Source organism: Aphelocoma coerulescens, chromosome 1 (assembly GCF_041296385.1).
Source record: "Aphelocoma coerulescens isolate FSJ_1873_10779 chromosome 1, UR_Acoe_1.0, whole genome shotgun sequence".
Taxonomy (NCBI): Eukaryota; Metazoa; Chordata; class Aves; order Passeriformes; family Corvidae; genus Aphelocoma; species Aphelocoma coerulescens.
Window position 1 is genome coordinate 2248394 of NC_091013.1, and position 27999 is coordinate 2276392.

At 45.0% G+C, this 27999-nt stretch overlaps 1 protein-coding gene across 4 annotated transcripts in view; it reads left to right on the forward strand.

The window, feature by feature from the left end:
• The first annotated feature begins 3114 nt into the window (after window positions 1-3114).
• The window catches only part of DOP1B (DOP1 leucine zipper like protein B), a 38118-nt gene continuing 13233 nt past the window's right edge, over window positions 3115-27999 (forward strand). The window contains exons 1-18 of one of the 4 annotated variants that reach the window (XM_069008996.1): window positions 3115-3184; window positions 5968-6142; window positions 12418-12599; window positions 12806-12976; window positions 14759-14948; window positions 15492-15590; window positions 16593-16716; window positions 17216-17316; window positions 17749-17863; window positions 19636-19756; window positions 20202-20321; window positions 20902-21007; window positions 21090-21281; window positions 22395-23079; window positions 24302-24570; window positions 24752-24904; window positions 25537-25637; window positions 26225-26415. In XM_069008996.1, the coding sequence (XP_068865097.1) occupies window positions 6005-6142; window positions 12418-12599; window positions 12806-12976; window positions 14759-14948; window positions 15492-15590; window positions 16593-16716; window positions 17216-17316; window positions 17749-17863; window positions 19636-19756; window positions 20202-20321; window positions 20902-21007; window positions 21090-21281; window positions 22395-23079; window positions 24302-24570; window positions 24752-24904; window positions 25537-25637; window positions 26225-26415 (3058 nt within the window). In that variant the 5' untranslated portion in view covers window positions 3115-3184; window positions 5968-6004. Of the gene's footprint in view, window positions 3185-3282; window positions 3489-3885; window positions 6143-12417; window positions 12600-12805; window positions 12977-14758; window positions 14949-15491; window positions 15591-16592; window positions 16717-17215; window positions 17317-17748; window positions 17864-19635; window positions 19757-20201; window positions 20322-20901; window positions 21008-21089; window positions 21282-22394; window positions 23080-24301; window positions 24571-24751; window positions 24905-25536; window positions 25638-26224; window positions 26416-27999 lie in introns of those variants that run through there. The other 3 variants (XM_069008850.1, XM_069008920.1, XM_069009068.1) reach the window with 3 other exon arrangements.

Genomic DNA, 27999 nt, shown 5'->3' on the forward strand with positions numbered 1-27999 from the left:
GGCTGCTATAATGTAACTCAACCCTCCTGATGTGCCATAGAAAAAAACCCAGTCTGTGTGTGCCCTCCCAGTTGTGCTACTGGGATCTCAGCAAAACACAACGTGGCTCTTGGATTTAGTCAGAGCTTTAAGAGACTTAATCCAGCAGTGGGGAATCCTGCCTAATTCTTCATCCCTCAAATGCAGCCTGAGTCACTGAGCTTCAGAAGCTGTGTGTCCATCTGCTTGGCATCTCCAAACATTCCAAACACGCTTTGTTTCGTGCAAGAGTGGAAGAGTCCTTGACCACAGCCAGGTAATATCCAGTGCTAAATACAAATTAGTTTTTAAGTATCCCCTGTGATCTGTAAAGCTCCAGCTTAAGACTAACTCAGGATCTGCTTTGTTGGTTTGGGTTTTGTTTTAGTGTGAGCCAAATTCTAGGTTTAGGATCTGCTTTGTTGGTTTGGGTTTTGTTTTAGTGTGAGCCAAATTCTAGGTTTAGGATCTGCTTTGTTGGTTTGGGTTTTGTTTTAGTGTGAGCCAAATTCTAGGTTTGCAGGTTTTACAAAAGGTGTTAAATTCATCCTGGAGAGTTTTGTTGAGCTGTAAAACTTTTCTTAGAATGCAGCCTGGAGAAGAGAAGGCTCAGGGGGTGACCTTAGAGCAGCTTTTTAGTGTCTAAAGGGGCTACAGGGGAGCTGGAGAGGGACTTCCCATAGGGACATGGGGTCAGAACAAGGGGGAATGGCCTGAATTGGAAAGAGAGCAGGTTTTGATTGGATATTGGGAAGAAATTCTTTATGTGAGGGTGGTGAGGCCCTGGCACAGGTTGCCTAGGGAGGTTATAGACTCCCCATCCCTGGCAGGATGGGCAGGGCTTGGGGCAGCCTGGGACAGTGGAAGGTGTCCGTGCCCATGGCAGGGGGTGGCACTGGGTGATCTTTAAGGTCCCTTCCATCCCAAACCATTCTGTGACGGTTCTGTGCATTTCAAACTCTTAAATTAAGCTCTTTGTTAAACCAACTTCCTCTGTGTCAGGGTGAGGAAGCAAAGTGGGAGGTGGTGGCTGGAGAGTCACTGTCATCTCTCATGGAGGTGGTGATGATCAACAACTTCCCGTGGGATGAGCAGAAGGAAGGACAGGGGACAAATGTTTTCCCCACCTTTGCAGCTGTGGTGTGGGACTCGGGGAAGGAGAAGCAGCTGTTGGAGGTGGGAACAAGAGGCAGAACATATTGGTCAGGAAGGAGCGTGTCCAGGAGGAGCTGCACCCATTCCCTGCTGCCCCTAGACGAGGGAATGTGCCCTGGGAAGAGAGCTGGGACAGGGCAGAGTGCCAGGGGAGGGCTGTTTGCTGGCAGCAGGCTCAGGCCAGGCTGGGCAGTGGCTGTGCCAGGCTGGGGCTCTGCACAGGGCTGGCATTGTTCAACACAAATTTATCTATTATTTATTTCCTTTCTCTTTTTTTAACTGCCTTCCCGCTTCTCTCCCAGCTCTGTTGTGTGGGAATTGTTTTGTTGCTCTCAGATTGTGGCAAACTTGCTGAGTGTCAAGTTTAAGGGTTAGGAAGGGATGAAATAATAATGAAATAATCACGGTCTGTGATTAAAAACTTTTACACATGATTTACCGGTCTTCTTTTCATGGCACGTCACTACCATTGAAGGACAATCATGGAATCACAGAATATTTGGGTTGGAAGGGACCTTAAAGATCATCCAGTCCCAGCCCCTGAGAAAATAACTGGAAAACATCCTAAGTAACACACCATATTTTAGGACATAAATGTCATGTCTTAAGGAAATCACCAAAAATCCAAGTTCTTTGCTCAGTCAGGCACATGCTCAGAAGCTCTGACTTGCATTTCCAAGAATAATTCTAAAATTTAGGAATTGAACCTTGACTTGGTGCAGCTTAGAAAGATATTCCTAAAATCTAGTTAGGAAGGGGAAAGGCAGGTGTTATCAAGAAAAGAAACCAGCATACTAATGTAACAGTTAATGCACTTATTGTACTTAATGTAATGTAACTTAATATTTAATGTGTTACTTGATACTTAATGTAACTTATCGGCGGTCCTTGCTGAAACAGTATCCATCCAAATCTGAACAGTTTCTCTTCTCTCACCTTGAATAACTAAATAAATGCATTTCTCTTGATTTTTTTTTTCCCCAGCTGCTTTGAACAACCACGATTTTCTGCCTGCATGTTAAAAAAAAAAAAAAAAAAAAAAAACAACCAAAAAAAGAGAAGAGGAAGAGGGAAAAAAAAAAGGGGAAGGGTAAAAGGGAGGGAAGAGGGGAAGAGAAGGGATAGCAAAGAGGGAAAAAAAGGGAAGGGCAAGAAAACCCGAGGTTAAATAATATGTTTCCACAGTGTATGAATCCTTTTCGGGCACGATCCTGTATTTTACTTCCCACGGTATTTTGATTTTGTTTGTTTTGTTTGTTCCTTTGTTTTGCTGTCAGAGAACTAAAAATCCTCCAGCACAATCACTTTCTGCCAAGCCTTTCGCAGCGAACAGATGGCTCCTTATATCGAACTCGAGCCCTCTAGAAATTCGACATCCGACCTCTCGTAAAAACCATAAAAATTTCCCAAAACCGCCTCTTTCCTAAATCCAGCTGGAGCAGAAACGGAGCTGGAAGCGCTGACTCTCCTTTACCTGCAGGGCAGCTCCCGGCCCTCCCTGCGCGGCCCGGCGGGGCGGGGACAGCTGATGATGTCCTTATTTCCAGACCACCGGCGGGAGAAGGGAGCGGCTCGGCCGCGATGCCAATGCTCCGGTGCTTCCCGGGGCTCTCCCGGGGCTCTCCCGGGGCTCTCCCGGTGCCTCCCGGGGCTCTCCCGGGGCTCTCCCGGGGCTCTCCCGGTGCCTCCCGGGGCTCTCCCGGCGCCGAGCGGCCGCGGGGGGAGCGCGGAGCGGCCGCCCCGCCATAGCCGCCAGGGGGCGCTCAGAGTCCCGGCCTGCCCGCTGGGCTGTACCATCTCCCCGCACGGGGGTGGGGGGGGACGAGGCAGGTGACGCGCTACGAGCTTTGGCGCTCCGCGGCACGACAGCGGGTGACACCTGGAGAAGGGTGACAGCGACAGCGCCTGACAACGACAGCGGGTGACAGCGGCGGCGGCCTCGGCTTACAGGGAAAGCTGGAGCCCTGCTGCGGCGGGCGATGCCTCGGCGCTCCCCGCGCGGCGCTCGGTGGTGCGGCCGCACTGCGGCCCTGGCGGCGCGGGCGGGGCGGGGGCGGTGTTCCTCAGGGCGGGCGTTCCGCGGGGCGGGCGATCCTCAGGGTCGGCGTTCCGCGGGGCCGGCGATCCTCGGGGCCGGCGTTCCGCAGGGCGGGCGTTCCGCAGGGCGGGCGATCCTCGGGGCCGGCGTTCCGCAGGGCCGCCGTTCCTCAGGGCCGCCTCTCCGTAGCCACTGCGGGCGCCGCTCCCGCCCCGCCGCGGCCCGGGCTGCCTCACGCCGCTGGCGGCGCCCCGGGAGCTGCGGGGGCCTTGCGCAGGTACGGGGTGGCGGGGAGGGCACGGCAGGGGACCCGGCTGAGGGGGCAGCGCTGTCCCCCCGTTCAGCTGCCCCAGGATAGAACCGCAGGATCCCGGAATGGCTGGGGTTGGAAGGAGATCACCCGCTCCTCCCCCTGCCAAGGCGCGGTCACCTGGAGCAGGTGACACAGGAGGGCGTCCAGGTGTGTTTGGAATGTCTCCAGACGGGGAGAACCGCAGCATTGCCAGGGAATGGGCACGGCCCCGAGGCTGCCAGAGCTCCAGGAGCGTTTGGACACCGTGCCAGTGATGCCCAGGCTGGGATTGGTGGGGTGTCCTGGGCAGGAACAGGAGCTGGACTGGATGATCCTGACGGATGTTCCCAGACTCAGCATATTCCATGGTTCTCCTGGGCAGCTGTTCCAGTGCTCCGCCACCTCCATGGAAAGAAGCTCTTCCTCGTGTTGAAGTGGAATGTCTTGTTTTAATTTATGGCGATTGCTCCTCGTCCTGACCACTGAAAAGAGCCTGGCGCCATCAGTGCTGGAAGTCGACGAATAATCATTTACATCGGGATTTACTAAGGAAGTTTGTGACCTGGGATTTGGGATACATGCCTAAAGGTCACTGAGAGGGGACCTTTGTTTGGCTTTTAAAGAATTTTTTATTATTATTTATTTTCCTCCCTTTGTGTCCAAGCACAAACCCGATCTATTGGCCTTATTTAGATTATTGGATTTTATCAAACCTTGCTCACATCTGGCAGCTGAGGGGAAGGAACATCAATCCACACTAAATCATTACTTCCATCCCTGCTCTTCTGGGTGGAAAGCAACTATTTACCTGTCTTTTCACTGCAAAAATCCAACTTAAATATCCTGAGACCTGATGTGTCCTGTCAGCAAACCAGCTCCCTGATTCTAAGTGATCCAGACAAATCTCTTTTTCATGGAAGTGGCAGCAGCCCTGGCTTGGCAGAGAGCTGCTGGAATAAATTCCCAGCTCCTGCTTTGTTCTCAGGAGTATGAAACAATCCCATAATTAAGATCCTTAGATGAGATGAGGGAAACAGGGTTCCATTTCTTGCCCAGTGTTTGTATCAGATTACTCTTAAGTTTTGCTGACAGTATCTTGCAGCTTTTCCACTTTGTTGGGTTTTATGGAAGGATTGACTTTCTTTTTTTTTAAATCCTTGTTGGAACAAGAAGAGCTGGATCTCAGATAAATGTTATTCTCTGATTTCACTGTCTCTGCTGGGAGAAGCACTGCAAGCATCTTGATAAAAACAAAATTAAATCCTCTCTGTAGCCAAACGAACCAACCCAACCAACCCAATCTGGCCCTGATGACACTGTGTGATAATTTTATTTTTCCATGGGGGTGGATCCAGGTTGGCTGGCACAGAGTGGTTTTATTGGCAATGCCTGAACCCTGCCCACGGGACTGCAAAGGTGGCTTAAACCTTTCTCTTTTTTGGATTCACCCAGCATTTTGGGAGAGTTTCCTCCCCAAACCCTTCTATTGATGGAGTTACAGTTGTTTATTACAAAATATTTAATGTGGTAAAGGATATGGAGGATGGCTTGGGTTTATTTTTGTGTCCTAACAGCAGGAGACTGAATGCAGCTGTCTTTCAGAAACGTAAAATATTTTGTCACAGAGCTGTGATTTCTTTTCTGTATCAGTGATGCAGCAGGGATTGACCTAAACCTAAATCTAAGCATATTTAAAATATCCTAGGTAAATATTTTTACGTTTTCTAACAGAAGTGGTGTCAGAGGTAGCAAAGGAGACAAGGAAGGATTTTTAAGCAGGGAAAATCCAACCATGCTTGTTTCCCATCATTCTAAACCAGGTGTATGTTGGATTTTCAACCTAAATGCCTTGCAAAACACAGGAAAATCAGGTCAGAACAGCTTATTTTTAAATATAAAAATATACAGATCCTTTTTGTTGAAATGCAGGAAGATTATAATGCATGGCTTGGCATTTTGGCACAACACCTTGGACTTGTACTTGAGCATCTGCTGCTGCCAAGTTGAGATCAGAGCTCTGAGAGCTCCTTCTGCTGTGGGCTGAGAGCCCTTTAGCAGCATTCCTGTGGAAAGCAGGATTTTGATAGGGAATATTTCCCATTCCATGCTCCAGGTAGCCTTGCAAAGCCCAAGTGATGAGCTCTGAGAGCCATTTCCAGCTCCCCAGCTCCTTGTCAGCGCTTGGAGTGGCATTTTGGAGTCCTTCCCTTTGTTATTGTGTGACATCCACGTGCATGGGAGGGAACAAACACGTTCCAGAAATAGGAAAAAGTGACTGCAAAGCTTTTGGAAGAGCAGTGGGGAGTTACAGTCATGGCCAGGGAATTATTTTTAACTTTGTGTTGAAATTTTGATCTGCTGACCTGTTTATTTTGCTCTGTCAGTGCTTCTGCGTATTTATTGTTACCTCAAGTGTGCCAGAAGTGAAATTTGGGTGATTTTTGTAACTCTTTGCCTGTTTCAGTTTACCAGGAGGTTCCACCTTGCTATGAGAACCCAAGATGGATCCAGAAGAGCAGGATTTACTTGGGGATTACAGATACAGGAATTATTCTTCAGCAATTGAGAAAGCTTTGAGGAACTTTGAATCATCCAGTGAATGGGCAGATCTCATCTCTTCCCTTGGCAAACTCAATAAGGTACAGTGTGAGAGAAGTATTTTGTTATTTGTTTGTGAGATTTGTATTGTTATGAACTTTTCTGTTGCTTCCAGCTCTTGGAAAAATTGAAAATTCACTCAAGAAAAATAATGGAAGGAGCTAAGTCAGTATTTTTTATATAAATGTGAGAAATTCTGGTGAAAGCAGCAGAGCTTTCCTGCAAATGGTATTTGCTGTCTTTATGCTGCTAAATTAGTTTAATTTTTGCATCAAAATGCTGCTACTCACTCTAGAGCAGCTAAAAAGCTTTTCTAGAAAACAGGAGGTGACCAGTTTTAGACTATTTTCTGAGTCAAAGCTTGTATTTAAAGGTCACATTTACTTGACTGTGCCCTCCCCTTAGATTTGGGGAAATTTGGTGGTGTCTTTTGTATGACCATGGAGAGAGACAGACAGAAAGAAATATTGGTTTGGAGCAGGAGCTCCACATTTTTGCCTTCACTGTTTCATCCTGATTGCTGTTGAGTCAAGAGCGAGAGGCCTTCAAAATGCTTCTCTCTAAGGGGAGAACAGGAGATAATTAGAGTGAGAGGTGGCTTGGATCTTTTATCTTGATCTAGATGAACACACTGAACTGGTGAGCACCTACCTGAGACTCTTACTGAGGTGCAGAATTGCCAAAAGATGTGGCAGCAGAGGAGAAGCCAAGGGAAAAGCTTTCAGCTGATCCAGCAGTCCATCTGCTGTGGGATTTTATGGATTTAATCTTTTTAGGAGCTTAAGAATTGGTGGAGCAAATCATCCCCAGTGTTCATCCCTGTCTGTTACCTGAAAATCAGGATGGTGTGGCAGGGGAAGGTGTTGCCAAAAGGAAGACTGGGAAAGAAGATGTCAGTAACTGTTCCCTGAACTGCTGGCATTACTTGGTCTCCTACAGCCTCAAACAGAAATATTATTGTTGAGTTTTATCAGGGTTGGGGGAGGAATTTCTGACAGAAAAACCTCATTTTTCCTGCAGTCAGTGGGGGAGGTGGATGAGCAGGATCTCAGTGAGAAAATTGCTTTTACACACTGCACATGGTTATATTAAAGATCCTGGGGGTCACTTGTGTGCAGGGAAAACTGACATTAATCACACATGAAACTGCTGAGAAAGGGAAGGACAAAACACAAGAAATCAAGAAGTTCAGAAGTTCTTTCCCAGAGCAGTGTGAAACCTGTTCTTGCCTCTATGGGTGTAATATTTTCTGAGGCTTTTTCTCCTGCAGGCACTATTGAGACACACAAACACTCTCTTATTTCCACAAAGCTCAGTGGCATCACCCTCCAGGTAATCCAAAATCTGGAGAAAGCAAGACAGGCTCTTATTCCTTAAAAATGAGGTAAAAAAATGGAGGTTGGTGAAGAGAAACAACTCTGCTACTTCTCTGTTGTTATTTGATGATCTTAAAATCTCTTCCAACCATGATGATTCTACTCAGGATAAACTGGAGGTTGTTTTTCAGTTTCTCTGTTGCTTCCACAGCTCTAAATAATATTTCATGGAGACTTGTAGAACCAGGGGAGCAACATCTGAATGCTCAGCCAGAAGGGTCATTTGGCAGATCTGGAGAGAATTTATTTCATCATTTAAGGGAGATGAGCTTTATCTGACTTTACACGACTTCAGCACAGACAGCTTCATCTTGAATTGCTTTTAGACAGGCAGAGGAATAAAAAAATAATTTTTTTTGTTTGTTTTGTGACTCATCTCTTGCTTAAAGTAGGTCAGATGAACATTATCCTAAAATTGTGTGTGTTCCTCATGGGTTTTATGGGGAGCCTGAGGTGAGTTACTGCAGTTTTACCCATGGTTTTGGCTGATTTTTGGGTTTCTGAGGTCAGGTGAGGTGAATCTCCCCTTCAGAGTTAAAGAACTGCAGGCACCAGGTGTGAGCATGAGGGAATTGGTAGAATTGGCTCGTTTATTTTACACCCCAAGTTGATAAGGGAAAGATCTTGGGGGGTTATTTTGAATAATGTGGCTGTAATATATCATTATGGGAAATGAGAAACAGTGGAAAGTAATATTTATAATAAGAATATAATGAGCAGATGCACACAGGTGGATGAAACAGGCAGTAAATATGGGCACCAATGTTTTAAGGAAGCTTTCAGCTTCATTTTCAGGGAGAAATCACTTTCATACTTTGATAAAAAAGCTGCTGGGCTGGAGAAATGTGGCCTTCTAAACTTAGAAATAGGTGGTGGTTCAGTGTAGGTGGGTTTGACAATGAAACTGGTGCTTTTAACGTTGTTTTTATATCCACAATGCCTGTCACTATTCAGAGTATAAACACATAGCAAATACATATAAAATGTTCATGTAGTGGGAACTTCAGGCAATTAAGAGGCTAAAAAGATGATGAATTTAGGAAAATCCAAATGCACAGGGTTTTTAATCCTGATTATAAACAGAAATTTTCCATTAATTTCAACTCTAGGTGTAGGTAAGTAGTAGATAAGTGGCACAATTTGCAAAATGAACAACTAAGGAGTAGAAAATATTGGATTCTACATCCTGGTTTTGTAAAGAAATTAGGAAAGGGGGGATTTTTAAAAACTCTGAAATTTGTGGTGCTGAGGCCCTGGCACAGGGTGCCCAGAGCTGCTGTGGCTGCCCCTGGATCCCTGGCAGTGCCCAAGGGCAGCTTGGATGGGGCTTGGAACAACCTGGAATGGTGAAAGGTGTCCCTGCCATGGCAAAGGTTGGAACAAAATGATCTTGAAGGTCCCTTCCAACCCAATCCAATCTGTAATTTTAGTAGTATTTGCTCTGAAAACAGCACTTTCAAACTGGTTTTTATCCTTGGACATAACACAGCTCTCTAAATCCAAGTTTTAATCTTTACTTTGCAATTTCAAAGTAAATTTTTAAAAAATCAAACTGCTAACAGAAAATAAATCGGTGACTTTTTAGTTCTGAAGACTTTTCTTGCCTCAGGAACTTTGAGGTGAACCTGATCTCACCCAAATCCTTGTTCTGTTTGGAGGGAAAGGCAAAACAAGCCCCAAAACTCATTGCAGCTGCACATTCATTGTTGGAACAGCAGCACCCAGTGTCACAATCCGTCTGTTCTTGAGGGAGAGAAGAGGAGGATTCTTCTCAAGCAGGGATTTAATGAGTGCAGCCATTAATTAAGCACTTGCTTCATATGAAAACTCAGACATCCAGGGCTTTAAACCAGCTGCTGGCTCAGCTTCAGACTTCTGCTGAAGACAAACTTTATTTCTGTTTTTGAGAAATTCCTTTATTTTTTCCCCAAACCCAATGGACAAATTCAAGGTGCAGGATTAGGGATATTTTAAACATCTCTTTCCCCTCTTTTTAAATAGAACTCCAGCTCCAACCACCTTCAACATTTTTTCTATTCATGGTATTTCTATGGAAGCTGGAACTCTGTTTGCAATTTTTTTTTTACTTGGAAAATGAATCAGTGGAAAATGGAATCACAGGTTCTCCTTCTCCCCCTCTCCTCACAACCACTGTTGTTTAAACAAGAATTATGGTATCTCCTAATTGAAGGTAATCTTAGAAATTGATGCTACCTGTTCCTGGAATTCTAGTAATGGAAATAAAAATATTTGCTTGCTTTGCACAGGGTTTTAATCATTTTTTTAAACAAGTTTCTAGTGCAGAAGGAATTAAACCAGGAACTGAGGAAATGCAAATATTGCTCTGTGTGCGTGGTTTAATTTTAAGGCACAGGTGCAAAAAATAGCAACTTTTCCCTTTTTAGACAATTCTGTGCTTTTTATAGCCCAACTTCACAGAAATTCTGAGCATCCTTATGTGCTAGTGTTGCAAACAATGGTGTGGGATGGGATCTCAAGTTTCTTCACCTCTCACAGCCGAAGTTGTCATTTCAGCACTCCTGGATCCTGCTTCTGTGTTCTTTTTGTCACTTGTGGAAGCTCAGGATATTTAAAAATCCACCTTCTCGACTTTGCCAGTCAGCTCAAGGGGACTATTTAGCATTTAGAAACCTGTCTATTACCGTGTCACTCTTATTTCAGTGAACACTTTGAGATCCCTCTGCTAATTCCTGCCTTTCAAGCCTTTTGAAATCCTTGGATCTCTGCAGTTCTGGGGAAGCTGGGAAGAACCTGGACCTTTCAGCAAAGCAGCAGCCAGGGGCTGCTGGGAGGGCTCTTGGGGCAACCACAGCCTTCTAAAATGTTGGAGTGTGCTTTAAAATCCCTGAATCTGCTGGGAGATCAGGGATAACTGGGAATTTTTAGCACAGTGGGAGATTGGGCAGGAATTGTTCCCTGGGAGGGTGGGCAGGCCCTGGCACAGGGTGCCCAGAGCAGCTGGGGCTGCCCCTGGATCCCTGGCAGTGCCCAAGGCCAGGCTGGACATTGGGGCTGGGAGCAGCCTGGCACAGTGGAAGGTGTCCCTGCCCATCCCTGGCTGACCTTTAATGTCCCTTCCAAACCATTCAGTGATTCTAAATATTTTGCTTATCTATCCCTGATGTCTGGGGGAGGGAGTTCTTATTTTCTTCAAGTTGGAGCCAAACCAGCCATTTGCTGAGATGCCATTATTTCTGTAGTGGATCTGATTCTCTGTATGATAAACAGTGAATGTTTCCATTTTCTGCCTGGCTGATACTTCAATTCAAACTGTTGGAATATTAAGATGGTATTTGTTCAGTCTGAACACTGAGAGGGAAAATATTTACCATTGGCCTATTTTTTTTTAATTAACTCCTTTTAGATCTATAAATATACAGAGAGGGTGTGGGCAAACACATGCCAAACAATATAAATAGAAAGTTTCAAAGTCCAGCTTTCCAGAAATCTTCAAAGTTCTTACAGGTATTAAGGATTTTAATGTTGAAATAATATTCCTCGTGTAACACACAGGGAAATGTCTCAAATGTAAAAGGTATAAAAAGGGTAACTGCACAAATATAACCTGGTTTAGTTAAATATGTGCAATATTACTCTATTGTTGGATTCTGGGTTTTATTACCCATTAAAATGCAGCTCTGCCCATCCTGGGGGAGGGAAGGAAGGAAATGAGGTGGCTCTGAGTGACATCTGTGTGTCTGCTGGGATGGGGTGACATTTCTGTTTGCTGTTGTTATAAACTCTCAACCTTTTCTCTTCTTGAATAAATTTACTGCCAGCTGCTCTTACTAAAAGGTGATGGATTTTATCCCCTCCCCTTCCTGCTGAGGAGTGTTCAGGGTTAAGTGAGCTGGTTTGGGTTTATTCCAGGAAGGGTTATTCCACTTCCTGCTGCTTTTCCAAGCAGGATAGAAGAACCTCAAGTTAAAAATGATTACATAGGATAAGGCCATGATATAACTTTAGGGAGAGACAAGAATTTGCCTGATCCTGAAAACCTCCCAAATGTCCACGTGCTCTGGAACATCTGCTTGTGTTTGCAGACCAACAAAGCCTGAAGTGCCCTTGACTTGCAATTTTTCTTTTTAATTGTCTCTGACTTGAAGAGAAAACTTATTTATTTCCCTGCTGAAATGCTCTGCTGGCTCAAGGAAAGGAGGAACCTTTCCCAAGAAGAGAGGCACAGTTTTTCCTAAAACCTGGCCCAGCAGCAAAACTTATTTAAGTATTTCCTGTCCTAAAGATCCTTTATTTGTTCATCAATGCAGTGAGTTATTCAACTTAGTGAATGCAGCCACAGAGAATTCCAGATCAGAGGGTTTTGTCCCATTTCATCATGTCTGCTTTGGTTGGAAGGTTTGTTATTTTTGTTTCAGATATTAGGAAAAAAATTCTTCCCTGTGAGGGAGGGGCCACCCTGGCACAGGGTGCCCAGGGAGGTTGTGGGGTCCTCATCCCTGGAAGTGTCCAAGGCCAGGTTGGACAGGCTTGGAGCAACCTGGGATAGTGGAACAAGATGATCTTGAATGTCGCTTCCAACCCAAACCATTCCACGATTCCACTCATGAAATGAGAATTTATGAGGAAAGATAAATCTTTAATTCTTTCTTTATTCCTTAAAAGCTGAGATTCTCTTCTTGTCACTTCCCTACTTCCCCTGGAGATAGGATAAGGATACCCTGTCCCAGTCCTGTTCTTTGACTTCCTTTTCCCTCCTCTCAGCAGAGTCAAACCAGGCTTTTCTAAATTTTCCATGGCTGATTCTATATAAAAAATCAAATGCAGAATTGTGCTGTTTCAGTGTAACAAAATGCAGTTAGGAGTCAAAACTCTTCTCACATTCCTCTCAACCTCTAACTTTCAGTCATTATATATTTTATATTTCACATTCTAACTTTATTCTCTCCTTTCTCCCCCAGGCTCTGCAGAGTAACCTGAAGTATTCTCTGCTGCCCAGAAAACTGATCATCAGTAAAAGATTATCCCAGTGCTTGCACCCAGCCCTGCCCAGTGGGGTGCACTTAAAGGCTTTAGAAACCTATGAAATAATCTTCAAAATCATTGGCACAAAATGGCTGGCCAAGGATTTATTCTTGTACAGGTAATTTACATTTTTTTCTAAGGCGTAAAATGGCTTGCCAAGGATTTATTCTTGTACAAGTCATTTAAATTTTGTTTTCTAAGGCATAAAATGGCTTGCCAAGGATTTATTTTTGTACCAGTAATTTAAATTTTGCTTTCTAAGGCATAACCATCTCAATCTATTTTAATCAACTCATTTTTTTGGTCTTTCTTTTGGATTCAAAGCTCTGGTTTGTTCCCTCTGCTGGCAAATGCAGCAATGTCAGTGAGACCTGTTCTCCTTGGGTTGTATGAGAAATATTTTCTCCCTCTCCAAAAGTCCCTCCTGCCTGGACTCCAGGCCTTTGTAATTGGGCTGCTGCCTGGCTTGGAAGAAGGATCAGAAATTTATGACAGGTAAGATTAATTATTCTGTATTAATTGAAGCAATATGCAGTATTTTGATTTTCTAGGGAATTCTTGAGAAATTTCTGTCAGATTTCTATAGATAAAAGAGCTTCTAAAGGGGGATGAATTGTGGGACATGGGAAGATGTTGAAGTAGAAAAACCCTTTCCCCTCTATTGTCATCCCAGGAGGAGAAGAGGAAAAGGAGAGTTAAAAATAGATGTGCTGAGAGAAAAGAATAAAACCGATTTCTTAAAGCTCCTCTGAACTCCTAAATTATTCACCTGAGTCCCCAAACCACTCCTCTGGAGATAAATTCTATTTGAATACTTTAACATGAGAGAGCAGCTGAATTCTTTCCAATATTTCTATGTAACTTGACAAAATTATGGAGCAGGGAGTTGATGGGAACTGCAGATGAACTTCCAAGATCTGACCTCTGGTTTTATACCTTTTTTTCCCATTTTTGATGGCATCATTTTCCTCTTTGCCTTGAGCAAACAGGATCACAAGGTACTGACCACATATTTCATAAATCTTGTGAAGTATTTATGCTAAAATTCATTTAATGGGAGGTTTTTTTGTGAAATACAAATTTCCATGAGGAAGTTTTTCTTTTGTTTACACATTGCAATGGTTCTGGTGCAAGAATATCATGACAGAAGATGTGTTAGGTTAATTTTCAATTCTTTTTCATGAGAGGCTCTCCACTGAGTGTTTTCAGAACCTTCAATACTGCAGACTAAAATTAATTCATCTCCTGCTGTTCCTGAAAGGGAACAAAGTGCTGAGGTTGTGCTTCAGCCTAGACACCATTTCCTTCTCAAAATATTCCTGAGTTTGTGCACTCACACACAGAAAATGGAAAAGGAAAACTGGTTTGAGGGATTTTTTTATAGGGAAATGGAAAAGAACATCACACTGGGAGGATGTTTCCTCTTCTGAGCTGGGCTTTTTCCTCTTTTCTCCATTTGCATTCCTCTCGTGAGGTTTTAATTCCTCCTTTATGGTAAAATACCAAAGTATTCCAGAGCAGGGAATGTGCCTCCAGTCACAGGACTTCCAGTGGGATGGCCTGGAATTCATTTCAGGGTGTCCTGTGTGCAAGGTGTTGTTTTATCTCATGGAATCATGGAATGGTTTGGGTTGGAAGGGGCCTTAAAGCTCATCCAAATTATCCTATTCCAATCCCTTCCAAGGCCAGGGACACCTTCCACTATCCCAGGTTGCTCCAAGTCCCACCCAGCTTGGCCTTGGGCACTTCCAGGGACCATGGGGATTTCACATCTCTTGTTTTTCTTCACCAATGTTTTAAAAATTAACCCTGTTGTTTTGAAAATAGAAATTTTTAGGATAACTTCCAGCTCCCAGACTGATAAAATTTGCTTTCAGACTTCAGCATCTGCTTAAATTCCTTCCAATTTAGTATTTCACACCTCTGCCCATAAACCTTTTGCAGTCAGAGGTACTGCAGTTGTTTGGTCAGAGCTAAATATTTGCAGATATTTCCTGAAGAAGTTTCCAGTGTATGAACAGAAACTTTGTTTTAGTGACAAAGAATTGAGTGGGCTTGATTGTTTTTGTACAATGAAATTTATTCATCATCACCTGGTCTAGGGGAAGCTTCCCTGCCCATGGCAGGGGGTGGAACAAGGTGGTTTTTAAGGTCCCTTCCAACCCAAACCATCCTGAGATTCAAAGAAATCATCTCAACTCTATATAATTACATTCCTGTGGTACAGAACCAGCTAACCAAGGGCTTTTCTCTCCTGTGGGCTGTGTTTCTGTACAGAACAGATGCTCTGCTGGTGAAGCTGTCCCTGCTGATGGGCCAGGAGGTGTTTTATGGGGCCCTGTGGGGCAGTGTCCTGGGCAGCCCCTCCATCAGGCTCCCTGCTTCCCTCTTCGTTGTCAGCCACATCAACAGAGAACTCTCTGGCAAACAGCAGAAATTCATGCTTGGCACTGATTATAAACTCACAGTAAGTTCATTTTCCACTCCATAATCCCAGCAGATTGGGTTTTCTTGGGATTAAATTAGGATACCATGCAGTTAACAATATTTGGAGAAGAGAGGCTGAAAGGTGCCTGATATGAAATTGCTTCATACATTTAATTTGAAGAGCAGCTTTTCTGGTTACAGTGTTTAATGTGCAGCTCCCAAAGTGTTTGCTGTTCTGAAATTTAGTGTCTTCTTATTTTTGCACTAAGATGGAAATCTTCTGTAGGGAGTAATTAATGTTGAGTGATGGAATAAGTGTAAGATTAATTAGAGTACTTTAAAATCTGCATTTTGGGAGGTTTTGCATCTTGTACCTCTGGGACATTCTGTACTGTTACAAACCCAATATTAACAATTCTTTTAATAGCCACAAAAGTTTGTTTTAACTCATTCTGGGTGCAGGAGTTAAACTGTAATTATCCTCTTATTTAAACAAAATATTGTTCATAGGTACGCAGATTTTCTTCCTTTCCTTCCTGTGATTATTTGATTGTCATTCCAATGTTGTGTTTTCTTCTTACAGATAAAGTCTTTGTGTGTGTCAGTGCTGGATTCCAATGTCCTTGTGCAGAGGAACACTCTGGAAGCAATCCTCTTCTTTTTCCCATTTTACACAGCTCTGGTAAGGGGATTATTTTGGGATTGTCCCATGGAAGGTGTGTTCTGTGCAAGCAGCCCCGCTCCCCACCTCTGTTATTGCCAAAAATTGAATTTTGAACCTTCAAAATCAATGAATTTTGTGGTTTCTTGTGCCCCATCAATTCTAGGAGTGGAGGAAACTCTGCTGATTCTCAAAGTCTTTACAGCTTCCAAGGCTGAAGATGTGATTTCACAGGGGCTTTTGGGGGATATTTGGGATGTGCTTGAAGTATTCAGTCATGTGGAAAAAATATGGAGTTTTTTCAAGTAGGATTTTAGAATTTGGAATTGTCCACATTAAGTTATTTCTGGTAAAGACCAGGGTAGAAAATATTACTTAAAACAAAAGTTGTTCCATTGTTTCCTCACTTACCTGTGGGACAGGCAGTGTTTTGGATGGAGGAAGGATTTTTAAGTCTTAAGGAGAAGAGAAGCTTTGGGGTGAGCTCAGTGTGGCCTTGCAGGGCCTGAAGGAGCTGCAGGAAACCTGGAGAGAGACAATTGCCAAGGGCTGGAGGGCCAGGAGCCAGGGAATGGCTTCAAACTAAAAGATTGTAGGGTCAGATGGGAGATTGGGCAGGAATTGTTCCCTGGCAGGGTGGGCAGGCCCTGGCACAGGGTGCCCAGAGCAGCTGGGGCTGCCCCTGGATCCCTGGCAGTGCCCAAAGCCAGGCTGGACATTGGGGCTTGGAGCAGCCTGGCACAGTGGGAGGTGTCCCTGCCCATGAAGGGCTTGGAATAGGAGGATCTTTGAGATTCTTTCCAACTCAAACAATCCTGTGATTCCATGATCACAATTGTGTCAGATCCTTTGAGACTGTCACATTTCTCAAAATTTTTAGCACACAAACCATTTTCCTGTTGATGGTTTGTTACCTTTTTCCCAAAAACACTGCTATTCCCAGGTAAAAACCGCACCCCATCACCAATTTGACTCCTTCCAGTGCTCACAAACAGCTGAAATATCTTTTATTTTCCACCCTAGGACTGCAAGGAAAGCACCATCCTGCTCCGAAGGGCTGATCTGGTTTATATCCTGTCAGCAGCCACCCAGACACTGCTGAGGAGAGACATGTCCCTCAACAGGAGATTGTATGCATGGCTGCTAGGTACAGTACAAAATCCAGGGATTTTCAATATTCTGGATATTTGAGAGCAAAAAAAAAATCAGTGTTTAAAATTATAATATGCTTTTTCAGCTGTTAATGAATGATGGTAAAATAAAGTGGTGTTTATTTGCCATTTATTAAGTGCCTTAATGCAATGAAATATTTGGCAAACAGGGCTTCTCTTGGTGAATTTATTTCCCTCTGAATCCCAGGGTATCTGATAAATTCTGGTTCCACCCACAGTTTGTTGTGAAGTGGTTCAGTGGATAGAAGGAATGGGGCACTATTTTAACTTTATTTTTCTGGAAGAAATAGTAATTCCCACATTTATCTGGCCTTGATTTTGATTTATGTGCTGTGCTGAACATCTGGATGCCCTCGAGCTCATGATTTTGTTGAAATGACAAAGGTTAAAAATGCAGTGTAATTTCAGTATAAACCCCTGTGTTCAGTGCTCTGTGCTGCTCCCTGAGCTCCTCCTGCCTCTGCTTTCTTGTAGGCTCTGATATTAAAGGTGGCACTTTTGCTCCAGACTCCACCACTTCTGAAGACCATGCTGTTTATTTCTTTGCAAAATACTCTAAAGATCTTTTGGTTGAGGTTGGTGTCCATTTTATACAGATATATTCCAGATAAATTCATGATCCTTTAAATTTTAGCACAAACTGTGTCCAGAATTACTCCCAATTATTGCTTTGTCCTTCCCTCTCTGTTCCTGTGGTTACATTTCCATCCATCTCAAAGCCTCTGGGCTGTGTTTATCCCAATATTGGATGTGCTTATGGAATCTAAGGAAACCAAAGGGAAGCATCTTGGCTGAACTACCTGAATTATTTAAAAATGTTTCTCTGGGTAAGATCAGCCCTGAGTAGAGCTGATGGAAAGATTGCATTGATTTGTTTACCCTGGATGGAAAATTGGAGTTCATTTGTAGTCAGTCCTAAACAAAATCAAGTTTGGAAACACTTCAGCACTTAATAAGAAGACACTCTGTCTCTGATGTATAACATTGGGATGTTTTCCTTTCCCTAGAGTTTGATTGTGATTCTGCATCAGAAATTCCCAGAGTCTGACCCAGAGGAGCAGCACCAGGCTTATCTGAAACCCTTCCGGATCCTTATCAGCCTCCTGGACAAACCTGAAATAGGTAAAGTTTTGTCCCAGCTCTGAGTAGGATTTAAAAAAACCCTGCACAATCCTTCCTGATCCTGACTCTGTTTTCTGGGAATCTGCAGGAGGCTGTTCCTTGCCTTGGCCCTGCTCTAGCACAAGGTTCCCTCTCCAGGTTATCTCTGGCTGCCCCACAGAGCCCTGCAGAGCATGGATGGATCCCAGTGAGGGAAATGCACATCTGTGCCCTCCTGCTGGGTCAGCACAACCCCAGGCTGGGCACAGAGTGTCTTGAGAGCTGCTCAAGCTGGGAAAGGCCCTGGGGGTGCTGTGCCAGCGGCTGGACATGAGCCCAGGGGTGCCCAGGTGGGCAAGAGGCCACTGGCACCTGGGCTGGATGAGGAATTGTGTGTCCAGCAGGAGCAGGGCAGGGATTGTCCCTCTGTGCTGGGCACTGAGAGGCCCCTCGAGGGCTGTGCCCAGTTCTGGCTCCTGCAGGAGAGCCCTGGAGGGGCTGGAGCGTGTCCAGGGCAGGGAAGGGAGCTGGGAAGGGGCTGGAGCCCCAGGAGCGGCTGAGGGAGCTGGGAAAGGGGCTCAGCCTGGAGCAGAGGAGGCTCAGGGGGGACCTCACTGCTCCCCACAAGTCCCTGCCAGGAGGGGCAGTGAGGGGGGGTCGGGCTCTGCTGCCGTGTCCCAAGGGAAAGGAGGAGAGGAAATGGCCTCAAATGGCACCAGGGGAGGCTCAGGTTGGAGATTGGAAACAATTTTTCCCTGCCAGAGTGGTGAGGCCTTGGGATGAGCTGCCCAGGGAGTGGTGCAGTCACTGTCTCTGGGAGTGCTCAGGAGGAGTCTGGATGTGGCCCTTGGGGACAGGCTTTGGGGTGCTGCTGGTGCTGCTGGGGTGGCACTGGGTGATCCTGGAGGGCTCTGCCAGCCTTGATAATTCTGTGATCCTGTGCCCTGAATTGAGAGGACCCTTTAAAAGCACTTCCACCCTTATCTCCATATTCAGCCTCATTTGTTCCATGGAGTTTCTCTGCTGGAATGCTCTTCCCTGTGCCAGGTCTGTCCTGTTGTGTCCGTGCAGCACCAGAAGGATGAGGCTCTGCCCATCCTTCTTTTCAAGGGCAAACTCACCTTTCTGCACTAAAGAATTAAACCAAAGTGACATGCCAAATTTATTAGGATTTAAAAATATTTTGGGTGGGGAGTGATGTTGCCAAAGAGGTTGTTTCCATTAGAAATGTATTGATTCACCTAATTTAGAAAGTAAATGAGAGACATTGCCCTGCTGGCTGTGTTGCTTGGATGTCTGACAATCAGCATTAATCTAAAGTACAAATAAAGGGATAATAAATCCCTTTTAAATCAGGGATATTCAGCTAAACTGCATTATCCAGTTTAATCTTTCTGTTCCAGTCAGCACACAAAGTTTAACTCCTTTAGCCTTAAGCCATTAAGACTTTCACTCCCTTTGGAAATGGATTTAATAATGCAACTATTATTTAAAGGCATCAAATTAAACATCACAAGAATCTTTGACCTTTTCTGCTGTTCTTAGTCACTTAAACTTGTTCTTTTCATTTTTAAAAGCACTCATTGCAATGCTTTATACACTACTTTAAAAAAAATTAATTTTTAATTATTCTATTTAATTATTTTAATTATTTAATTAGAATTATTTTTAAATGATCATATTTTTAATTACTATTTATTTAATTAATTATTTTAAGTTACAGCCATTGAAATTATTATTTCTTCAACCCCTCTGTAGACAACTCTTGGATTCTTTTTTCCCTTCCCTTGCAGGGCCACAGGTTGTTGGGGATCTGTTCCTGGAAGTTCTTAGAGCTTTTTATTCCTACTGCAAAGACACCCTGGGTTCTGATCTCAAACTCAGCTACAATCAAAGTGGCAACATCCTGGCAAGGTAGAGACAAGTTTTCAACTCTGAGCTGAAACTGGACTTTTTTTTTAAGCTAAATTGTTCAAATCAAGCAGTTTAAGGAAGGTTTGGTTTGTAACAGGGTGACTTTCTGGAGAGGGGATCAGTTTTTTTCCCTGACTTCCCCTTTTCCCCACACACAATGGATTTCTCTTGGATTAGCAGAGAAAAAAATTAAGTTCCCTGCGTGTGATGAGTGTTGAGTAACCACAGGGACATCAGGCTGCTGACAGAGCTCAGCCTTGTGATTTCCATCATCTGAAAGATGCTCCAACTCCAGCTATTCCAGAATGATTTAGTCTTTGATTTAAAATGATCAATGTTTTTTAGCTTGTAGAGAAAGGGGGAAAGAGATTTCAGAGTGCATCAGCTCATGGGATGTGGATCCTCACTGACATCTGGCTTTCTTTTCCTTTTCTTTCCCTTCCAGTGCAATCAAAGAGAACAAAAATGCTTCAGAAATTGTCAAAACAGTGAATTTGTTGATCACATCCTTGAGCACTGATTTCCTCTGGGATTACCTGACCAAATGCTTTGAAGATTGTTTCAGGTGTTTATGTTGTGCTCTCAAAAATGCCACTTCAGAGCTGTCTGTTAAGGATAATAATATTTACTGAAGCTTTTAAGGGGCATCCCACATGGTAGAACCAGCCAGATCTGTAAGTTGTGTCCACAAATAATTCAGGAATGCAACCAGGTAAACAATTAGATGGAAATTTCAACCTGGGAACAGAAGAAATTCCTTTCAAATCAACAGATAAAGGAAAAAGGGTTGGGAGGGGAGGTGGAGAGGCCTTTAGAGAAGAAAAATAAAGATGCTAAATGGTCTTTAAGACCCCTTCCAACTCTCTGATTTTATGGTATCTCTGTTTTTATCATTTTCTAACTCTAAGAAAGAAGATTCTGCTTCAAGTAGTGAGATTCAGTCTGAAAATTAGCAGCTCTTCATCATCCCACACAGAGTTTAGGCTGTTTTGACAGAATATTTTCTCCTGCTGTGTTAGAAGCCCTTTGCCTCAAAGCTGTTCAGTATTTTGTGCTGATTTTAATGAAGCTTTTGGTTTTTAACCCGAATTTTGCCGTGAAAAAAACCAAACCAACCTTACATAAGAATATGTCTTTCACTCCAGAAACAAATCCACGGAGATGAGATATCCTCTGGAAAGCGTGAGCACTCCTCCCACCATTTCAGAGCTCTGCACCCTGCTGGTGTTCCTGCTGGATGTGATTCCTTTGGTAAGGCAGCCTGGTTTATCAATCACTGCTCAGTGATGGAAGAGATGTGAGAACTCCTTTAAACATTCCTGATTTATTTCAGGAGCTCTACTCCGAAGTGCAGACCCAGTACCTCCCCCAGATGCTCAGTTACATGGTGCAGTCTCTCCTGGAAAACATGGAAGTGTTGGGATTGCCAGAACTCACCCATGCCTTAAAGACCTGTTTTAAGGTGCTCAGCAAGGTGCAAATGCCCCCTTCCTACCTGGACATTGAGACAGGGAGTGGCAATGGGGTAAGTGATTTTTCAACCCCTCAGAGATGGTTAAAACCCTTTAAAACTGTTGGTTTAAATAACTCTGGGACGTAATTTAAAATGCTACTTCTCCTTCAGCCTAGATGAGAACTGCACCTGAAGGGAGCCACAGGAAAGATGGAGAGAGACAATTTCCAAGGGATGGAAGGACAGGACAAGGGGGAAGGGCTTGAAGCTCAAAGAGAGCAGGGATAGATGGGATTTTGGGAAGGAATTCTTCCCTATGAGGGTGGGGAGTGGCTGGGATGAAATTCCCAGAGAAGCTGTGACTGCCTCATCCCTGGAAGTGTCCAAAGCCATCTTGGACAGGGTTTGGAGCAGCCTGGGATAGTGGAAGGTGTCCCTGCCCCTAGCAGGGAGTGGAACTGGATCATTTTTAAGATCCCTTCCAACCCAAACCTATAATTCTATGAAATTTGTAAGTGCAACAGTAAAGATTTTTTGAAACTCCCCTTCTTTGGCTCCTTCCAGAGCACTTTGATGCCTTGTTACTCTCACTGGGTGTTCAGTTGTGGCCTGTTTGAGTTATTTGTGGCACTGAAGGAGTTCAGTCCTGTCTCAAACTGGGGCTATAATTCTGCCCCTGAGAAGGATGGGATCGAAATGGTTTTGGAAACAGAATGCAGTAGCTAAAACCTGGAGTTGCCAAATGCAGCCCAGCTTCACAGCTGGTTAGGTCTGCAGGGCTTTCAATTAATATTTCAGTGGAACACAATGGGGCATTGTTGGTGTGCAAAGGACCATGCTAAGGAATGAGGAATAAATAGGATAAAGCAATCCCACAAGCACAGCCTGCCAAAGAACAAATACCTGCATTTGAGCAGGAATAATGCAACAGATGGAACACTGCTCTGGGGGGAAATCGCTTTTAAGGGAACACAGCCCTCTGCTAAGGTTCTGTTTGATGAGTCAGTGTGTGAGGTTTATACAGACATTTGTTGGGTTTTAAAGGGAAATGAATGGAGCTGCTTACAAACAACTGTGATCCTGGAAATCACAAACTGGAGTTTTTCCTTTTTCTGTCATTGCTGTTCTCCAGTTTAAATCTCCGTTGGCAGTGCCACATTAACCACATCCATATCCCTGTTCCAGAGCCCAGTGCCAAAGGAAGATGTGGATATAGCCCTGGAGACCAAATCTGTGCTGCAGGAGGAGGATGAGGCTCCCTTCCCTCCCCTCAAGTCAGAGGACAGTGGCATTGGCCTGAGTGCCTCCTCCCCAGAGCTCTCCCAGCACCTGGGGGTGCCCACGGTGACCCTGGAGAGGGATGATGTCTGGAAAAAAGGAGGGAGCATCCAGAAAACTCTCTATTGCATCCAGGAGCTGGTGGCCAAGTTTTCCAGCAAATATATTTTTGGGGTGCAGCTCCAAGAAATGAGTAATGAAGGGATTGCAGCAATAAATCTGAGTGGGAAGGAGAAAAAGGAGAATGGCTACAGGTTACCTGAGAGTGGCAACAAGAAAAAGAGTCCTTGGGATGCCAAGCAAATCACGGTGCCTCAGGTGAAACAAATGCTCTCAGAGCTGTTCTCAGCCCGGGGCTCACCCTTCAGGAGCAAGAATTCCAGTCCTCTCCTCTCTGAACACAGCTCTGGTCACAAAAAGGAAAAGGAGGAGGAAGAGTGGGACTTGGAGCTGGTGTTGGGACCCCTCCGAGGTGACTGCAAGGAAGCTTTCTCTGCAGCTTGTCACCTGCTGCTGGATTGTACCACATTCCCAGTTTACCTGTCGGAGGAGGAGACGGAGCAGTTGTACCTCTCTCTGTTTCAGGGGCCTGGTAAGAAAAGCTTCCTTTCCTGGGCAACCTGAGCATTTTTAGGATACAAACAGTGAGAGCTGGGCTCTTTTCAAGGCCAGAGCCAGTAAAAAAGCACTTTGACAGGGTTGAAGGCAAATTGTGAGTTAAAGACTCACCCACCTCAGCATCTGGGGTGTGTCTGGCTGCTGAATTTTGTCAAGCTTTTTAAATTCATTCAATTTCTTTTTGGAAAACTTCCACTAGAAAATTTGGAGCTGAAGGGATAAAAAGATCTCCTGGCCTGTGTAGCCTTGTGTGGTTCAGGATTTTCAGGATATCCATCCCCTACTGTCCATGGGTTGTGTCCCCCCCAAACAAAGGATGTTTTAGATGAAGATGGGTGTAGGTGTAAAACTGAAGCTCTAAAACATAACAGAGGCAAAATCATCTCTTTTCCCAAACCCTCAGGATTCAAAGGAGTTCAATGTAACAAATAAGAATAATTTTGTATAACTGGGGGGCCTATTTGCTGTTGGAATTCCAGTTCATTCCTTAGCTTTAGCAGGAGCTGAGATTGGCCTGAAGGGTTAACTCACAAAGAGGTTTGTAGGGAATGGAGAGGTGGGAAACTGGAAAATTGGCTTCTGTTCTTCACCTCACTCCATATTCCAGCTGTCTGATGATATTCCCATCATCCCTGTGGGTGAGCACGGCATGGACATGGAATACTTCCATTGTTCCCTCAGGAGAGGCAAAGATGGCTTGGATTGATGTCAGCCACTTCAGCTAGAAATTTATACATCCAAAATCAGGGGCCTCAGTGCTACTGGAAGAGCACCAGGAGCCCTCTGGGGTTGTCTGTGATGATGGCAGCTGGAAATCAGCTGCTGTAAATAATGCTTGGGAATAAACATAAACGGGAAAACAGAAATCCTGTAATTATTTGGGTCCTGCAAGAGCTTTCTGCTGGGAGAAGTAGAGAAAACACAGAGAGGTTGTGGCTGCCTCATCTCTGGAAGTGTTCCAGGCCAGGCTGGAGGGGGCTTGGAGCAACCTGGGATAGTGGAAGGTGTCCTTGCCACCTTTAAGGTCCTTTCCAACACAAACCTTCTGTGATTCCATGAGATACTGACGATGTGAGCGTGACAGTGGGATCTGGGCAGTCATTTTGGTCCTATGACCTCGATTAAAAGATTTTTGGGAGTATGACCCCAACCCTGAGGTTGTTTCAAACCCTTTCTGTCCCTTCCCTTCTGAGCAGGAGGCGATCCCAGCTTCCCTCTGTGGCTGAAGTCCCTGATGACCATCTGCTGCTGTGTCAACGACTGCTACGTGCAGAACGTGTCCATCTTCACCCTCCTGGAGGTCATCAACCATTCCCAGTCCCTGGCACTGGTGATTGAGGACAGGATGAAGAGGTACAAAGTGTCTGGCCACAACCCTTTCCTTGGGAAGCTGCAGATGGTCACCCTGCCTCCCATTGCTCCTGCAGTTCTGAAGATGATCTCAGAGAAAACAGATTTCTACCAGGTGTCCATTTTGTTCTCCTTTTTAACTGTCCAGCTACACTGACCCTCTAATTCATAGAATCCTGGCATTCTGAGGCAATTTGGAAATGCCTTTTGCTAACAGGAAGCCAGGAAAGAAATGGCTCTTATTATTAATATAATTATTCTTAATTATTGATATAAATATTTTTCTTTTTTCCTAGAGAGTTGCCTGTGTGCTCTGGAATCAGCTGAACAAGGAGACTCGGGAGCACCACATTGCCTGTGTGGAATTGTTCTACAGACTGCACTGCCTGGCTCCATCAGCAAATATCTGTGAAGACATCATCTGCCAGGCCCTTCTGGATCGGGATAAAGTAGGTCCTGGATGCACTGAAGCCCCTCCAGCACTGTGGAATTGTTCCAGTGCTTCCCAAATTTCCTCCTGTTCCCTTCTCCATGGCTTGACTCCTGTGGTTGCTGTGTCTGACAGGCTCTGTCCATGCTTTTACAATTCCCTGGGATTTGTTCAGCATGAGATTAGTGCTGGATTTAATCCCTGGATACAAAATCTATCAGTAGATATTAGCTGGAGTTTTTAGTTCAAGCCCAAATCCTGTAGTGTCTGAAAACTTGCAGCTTTTGTCTTTATTTCCTACTGCCCCAATATGTGTAAAATCACTTTATTTTAACTTGATTTTATAGTATTTGGTTTCACAATAAGATGTATTTTAAGTGAGCCAGTTATGAATTAATTTCCTTTCCTTTTCCTTCCCTAATTTAATGACAGAGCAGTTCTTTGACAACCAACAGTACATTTTGCACAATAAAACTTCAACCAGCCACTTCCAATCTTTGCTATTGTTTTTCTCCCCTTGCAATTTTGAAACTTAAAAGTTTGGAAACCTTTTTAAAGCTTTCCACCAATAACCACTGCCTGGATACCAATGTGTTCCCATTTTCATCCAACTTGGAAACCTCCCTAAATCTCCCTTGTTTCCTTGCCAAGGGGACAAGGCTGGAAGCTCTGTTCAGATTCTCTGTCATGTGGCACCTGACCAGAGAGATCCAAGGCAGCAGAGTGACTTCCCACAATCGCTCCTTTGATAGGTATTTCCACTTCCATTTGCATTTTTATATTGAATTATATCGGGCTTTATTCTCTTTTCTGAGGGGGGGAGGAGCTCTCTGTAGGGAGAGTAAAAAGTGAGCAAAAGGAAGATCTTCCACTTCTTGGAGTTTATCTTTGCAGGGCACTCTGTGCATGCTGTGGTTTTTTGGGTGAAGGAAGTTGCTGTAAAAAGAGAAAGAGCCTCATAAATGAGGAGTAGCTTTTCTGGAGAGCAGCTCTTTTTATCTTGGAGTGAATTAAATTTGCCTTCCAAAGAAAACAGCGCCAGCTCCTTGTGAAAATAAAAAGTTTAGTTTTACCTCCTAGGGAATAAAATGAGATAAAAGCAAATAAACATGGGAAAGAACTTTAAAATCTGCTGCTCTTGCAGAGTGGGAGGATTTGTGTGGCAAACTCCTGACCTCAGTGCAGGAAAAAGTGCTTGACCAAAGCTGTTGGGAGCAGACCTGAGCCATTGGCTGGCGCTTCCTTGAATACACTCTGGGCGTTCCCTGCCGGGATTTTGCTGCTCTGTTTAACTTTTTTTCGGGATTTCAGCTGTCCTTGGTGCTGGTTTCTCCCTCAGGTCCCTGTTTGTGGTGCTGGACAGCCTGAACTGCTCGGACGGGGCCATCGGGGCGGCGGCTCAGGGCTGGCTCATCCGGGCGCTGTCCCTCAGCGACGTGGCGCGGATCCTGGAGCCCATCCTGCTGCTCCTGCTGCACCCCCGCACCCAGCGCACCTCCATCAGCTACATCAAGCACAGGAGCTCCCCAGGTACAGCTGGCACCGCTCACAGAGCTCCTGCTGAAGGGAGCAGTAGTTCCCCTGCATCAGATCCATGGATTCCTGCTCATCCAGTCCCTGTAGTGATGCCTAAGGCAGAGTTCAGGACTAAATCATTTCTAACTGAAGGATCTTTCCTGTTCTGGTGGCTGCACCTCCCTGATGGTTTGGATTGCTCCCTGCTTTGCTCTGGGATCTTGTCCCACTCTTCTCATTTTTTTCCTAGATGATCCACACTGTTCACTGTTTTCAGGATCCCTTCCAGAGCAAAACTAGGTCTGCAGCCAGAAGGAGTCCTGGATGGTGTGAGGAATTATTTTGCTGTTTTAGGCACACAAAAACAAACCCCTTCCTCATCCTGCTGACTTCTGAAAATTGAAATACGTGTCCAAAGATCTGTTTTCATTCAAGAACAGAGCTGAGCCTTTGTGGCAGAGGTATCCCAGAGCTAGGATGTGGAAGCAAAACACTTGGAATTGAAGATGATGTCCAGCCACCCAGATTTAAGGTTTGGGATTGCTGGAAGTGGAATGGATGTGAGACACTTGCATCATTTACAGGCTGGGGCCAACAGTGTGAGGGTCAAGCAGGCCAAGGGCCAGGTCCTGCCCTTGGGTCACAGCAACCTCATGGAGCTCCAGGCTGGGCAGAGGGGCTGGAAAGCTGGGAAAGGCCCTGGGGGTGCTGTGCCAGCGGCTGGACACGAGCCCAGGGGTGCCCAGGTGGGCAAGAGGCCACTGGCCCCTGGGCTGGATGAGGAATTGTGTGTCCAGCAGGAGCAGGGCAGGGATTGTCCCTCTGTGCTGGGCACTGAGAGGCCCCTCGAGGGCTGTGCCCAGTTCTGGCTCCTGCAGGAGAGCCCTGGAGGGGCTGGAGCGTGTCCAGGGCAGGGAAGGGAGCTGGGAAGGGGCTGGAGCCCCAGGAGCGGCTGAGGGAGCTGGGAAAGGGGCTCAGCCTGGAGCAAAGGAGGCTCAGGAGGGACCTCACTGCTCCCCACAAGTCCCTGCCAGGAGGGGCAGTGAGGGGGGGTCGGGCTCTGCTGCCGTGTCCCAAGGGAAAGGAGGAGAGGAAATGGCCTCAAATGACACCAGGGGAGGTTTAGATTGGAGATTAGGAAAAATTTCTCCATGGAAAGAGTTGTAAAGCATTGGAAGGGGCTGCCCAGGGCAGTGATGGAGTCACCTTCCCTGGAAGTGTTGAAAAATGTGAAGGTGGCACGTGGGGACATGGCTCAGTGCTGGGTGATGGCTGGACTCTGCTCTTGGAGATCTTTTCCAACTTTAACAATTCTGGGATTTAGCCCAAATATCCAAGTTTTTTTCCTGGAGCAGAGCAGGAAACAGCAGAGAAGTTTCTGGGAGTTTTATGTACAGAAAGCTGCTGTCACCTGCGCCATGCCTGTTCCCAGGCTGTGCTCTCAGCATGATTTTCTGGTGTCAATTGGCAAATAAATGTCACACAATTACAGCATCCACAGGGATGCTGTAGAAACACAGAGCTGATCTACTCTTTCCTTGTCCCACAGCATTTAATCAAGGAAAACATTAGCTCTTTAATTAATTAATTAAGCAATCA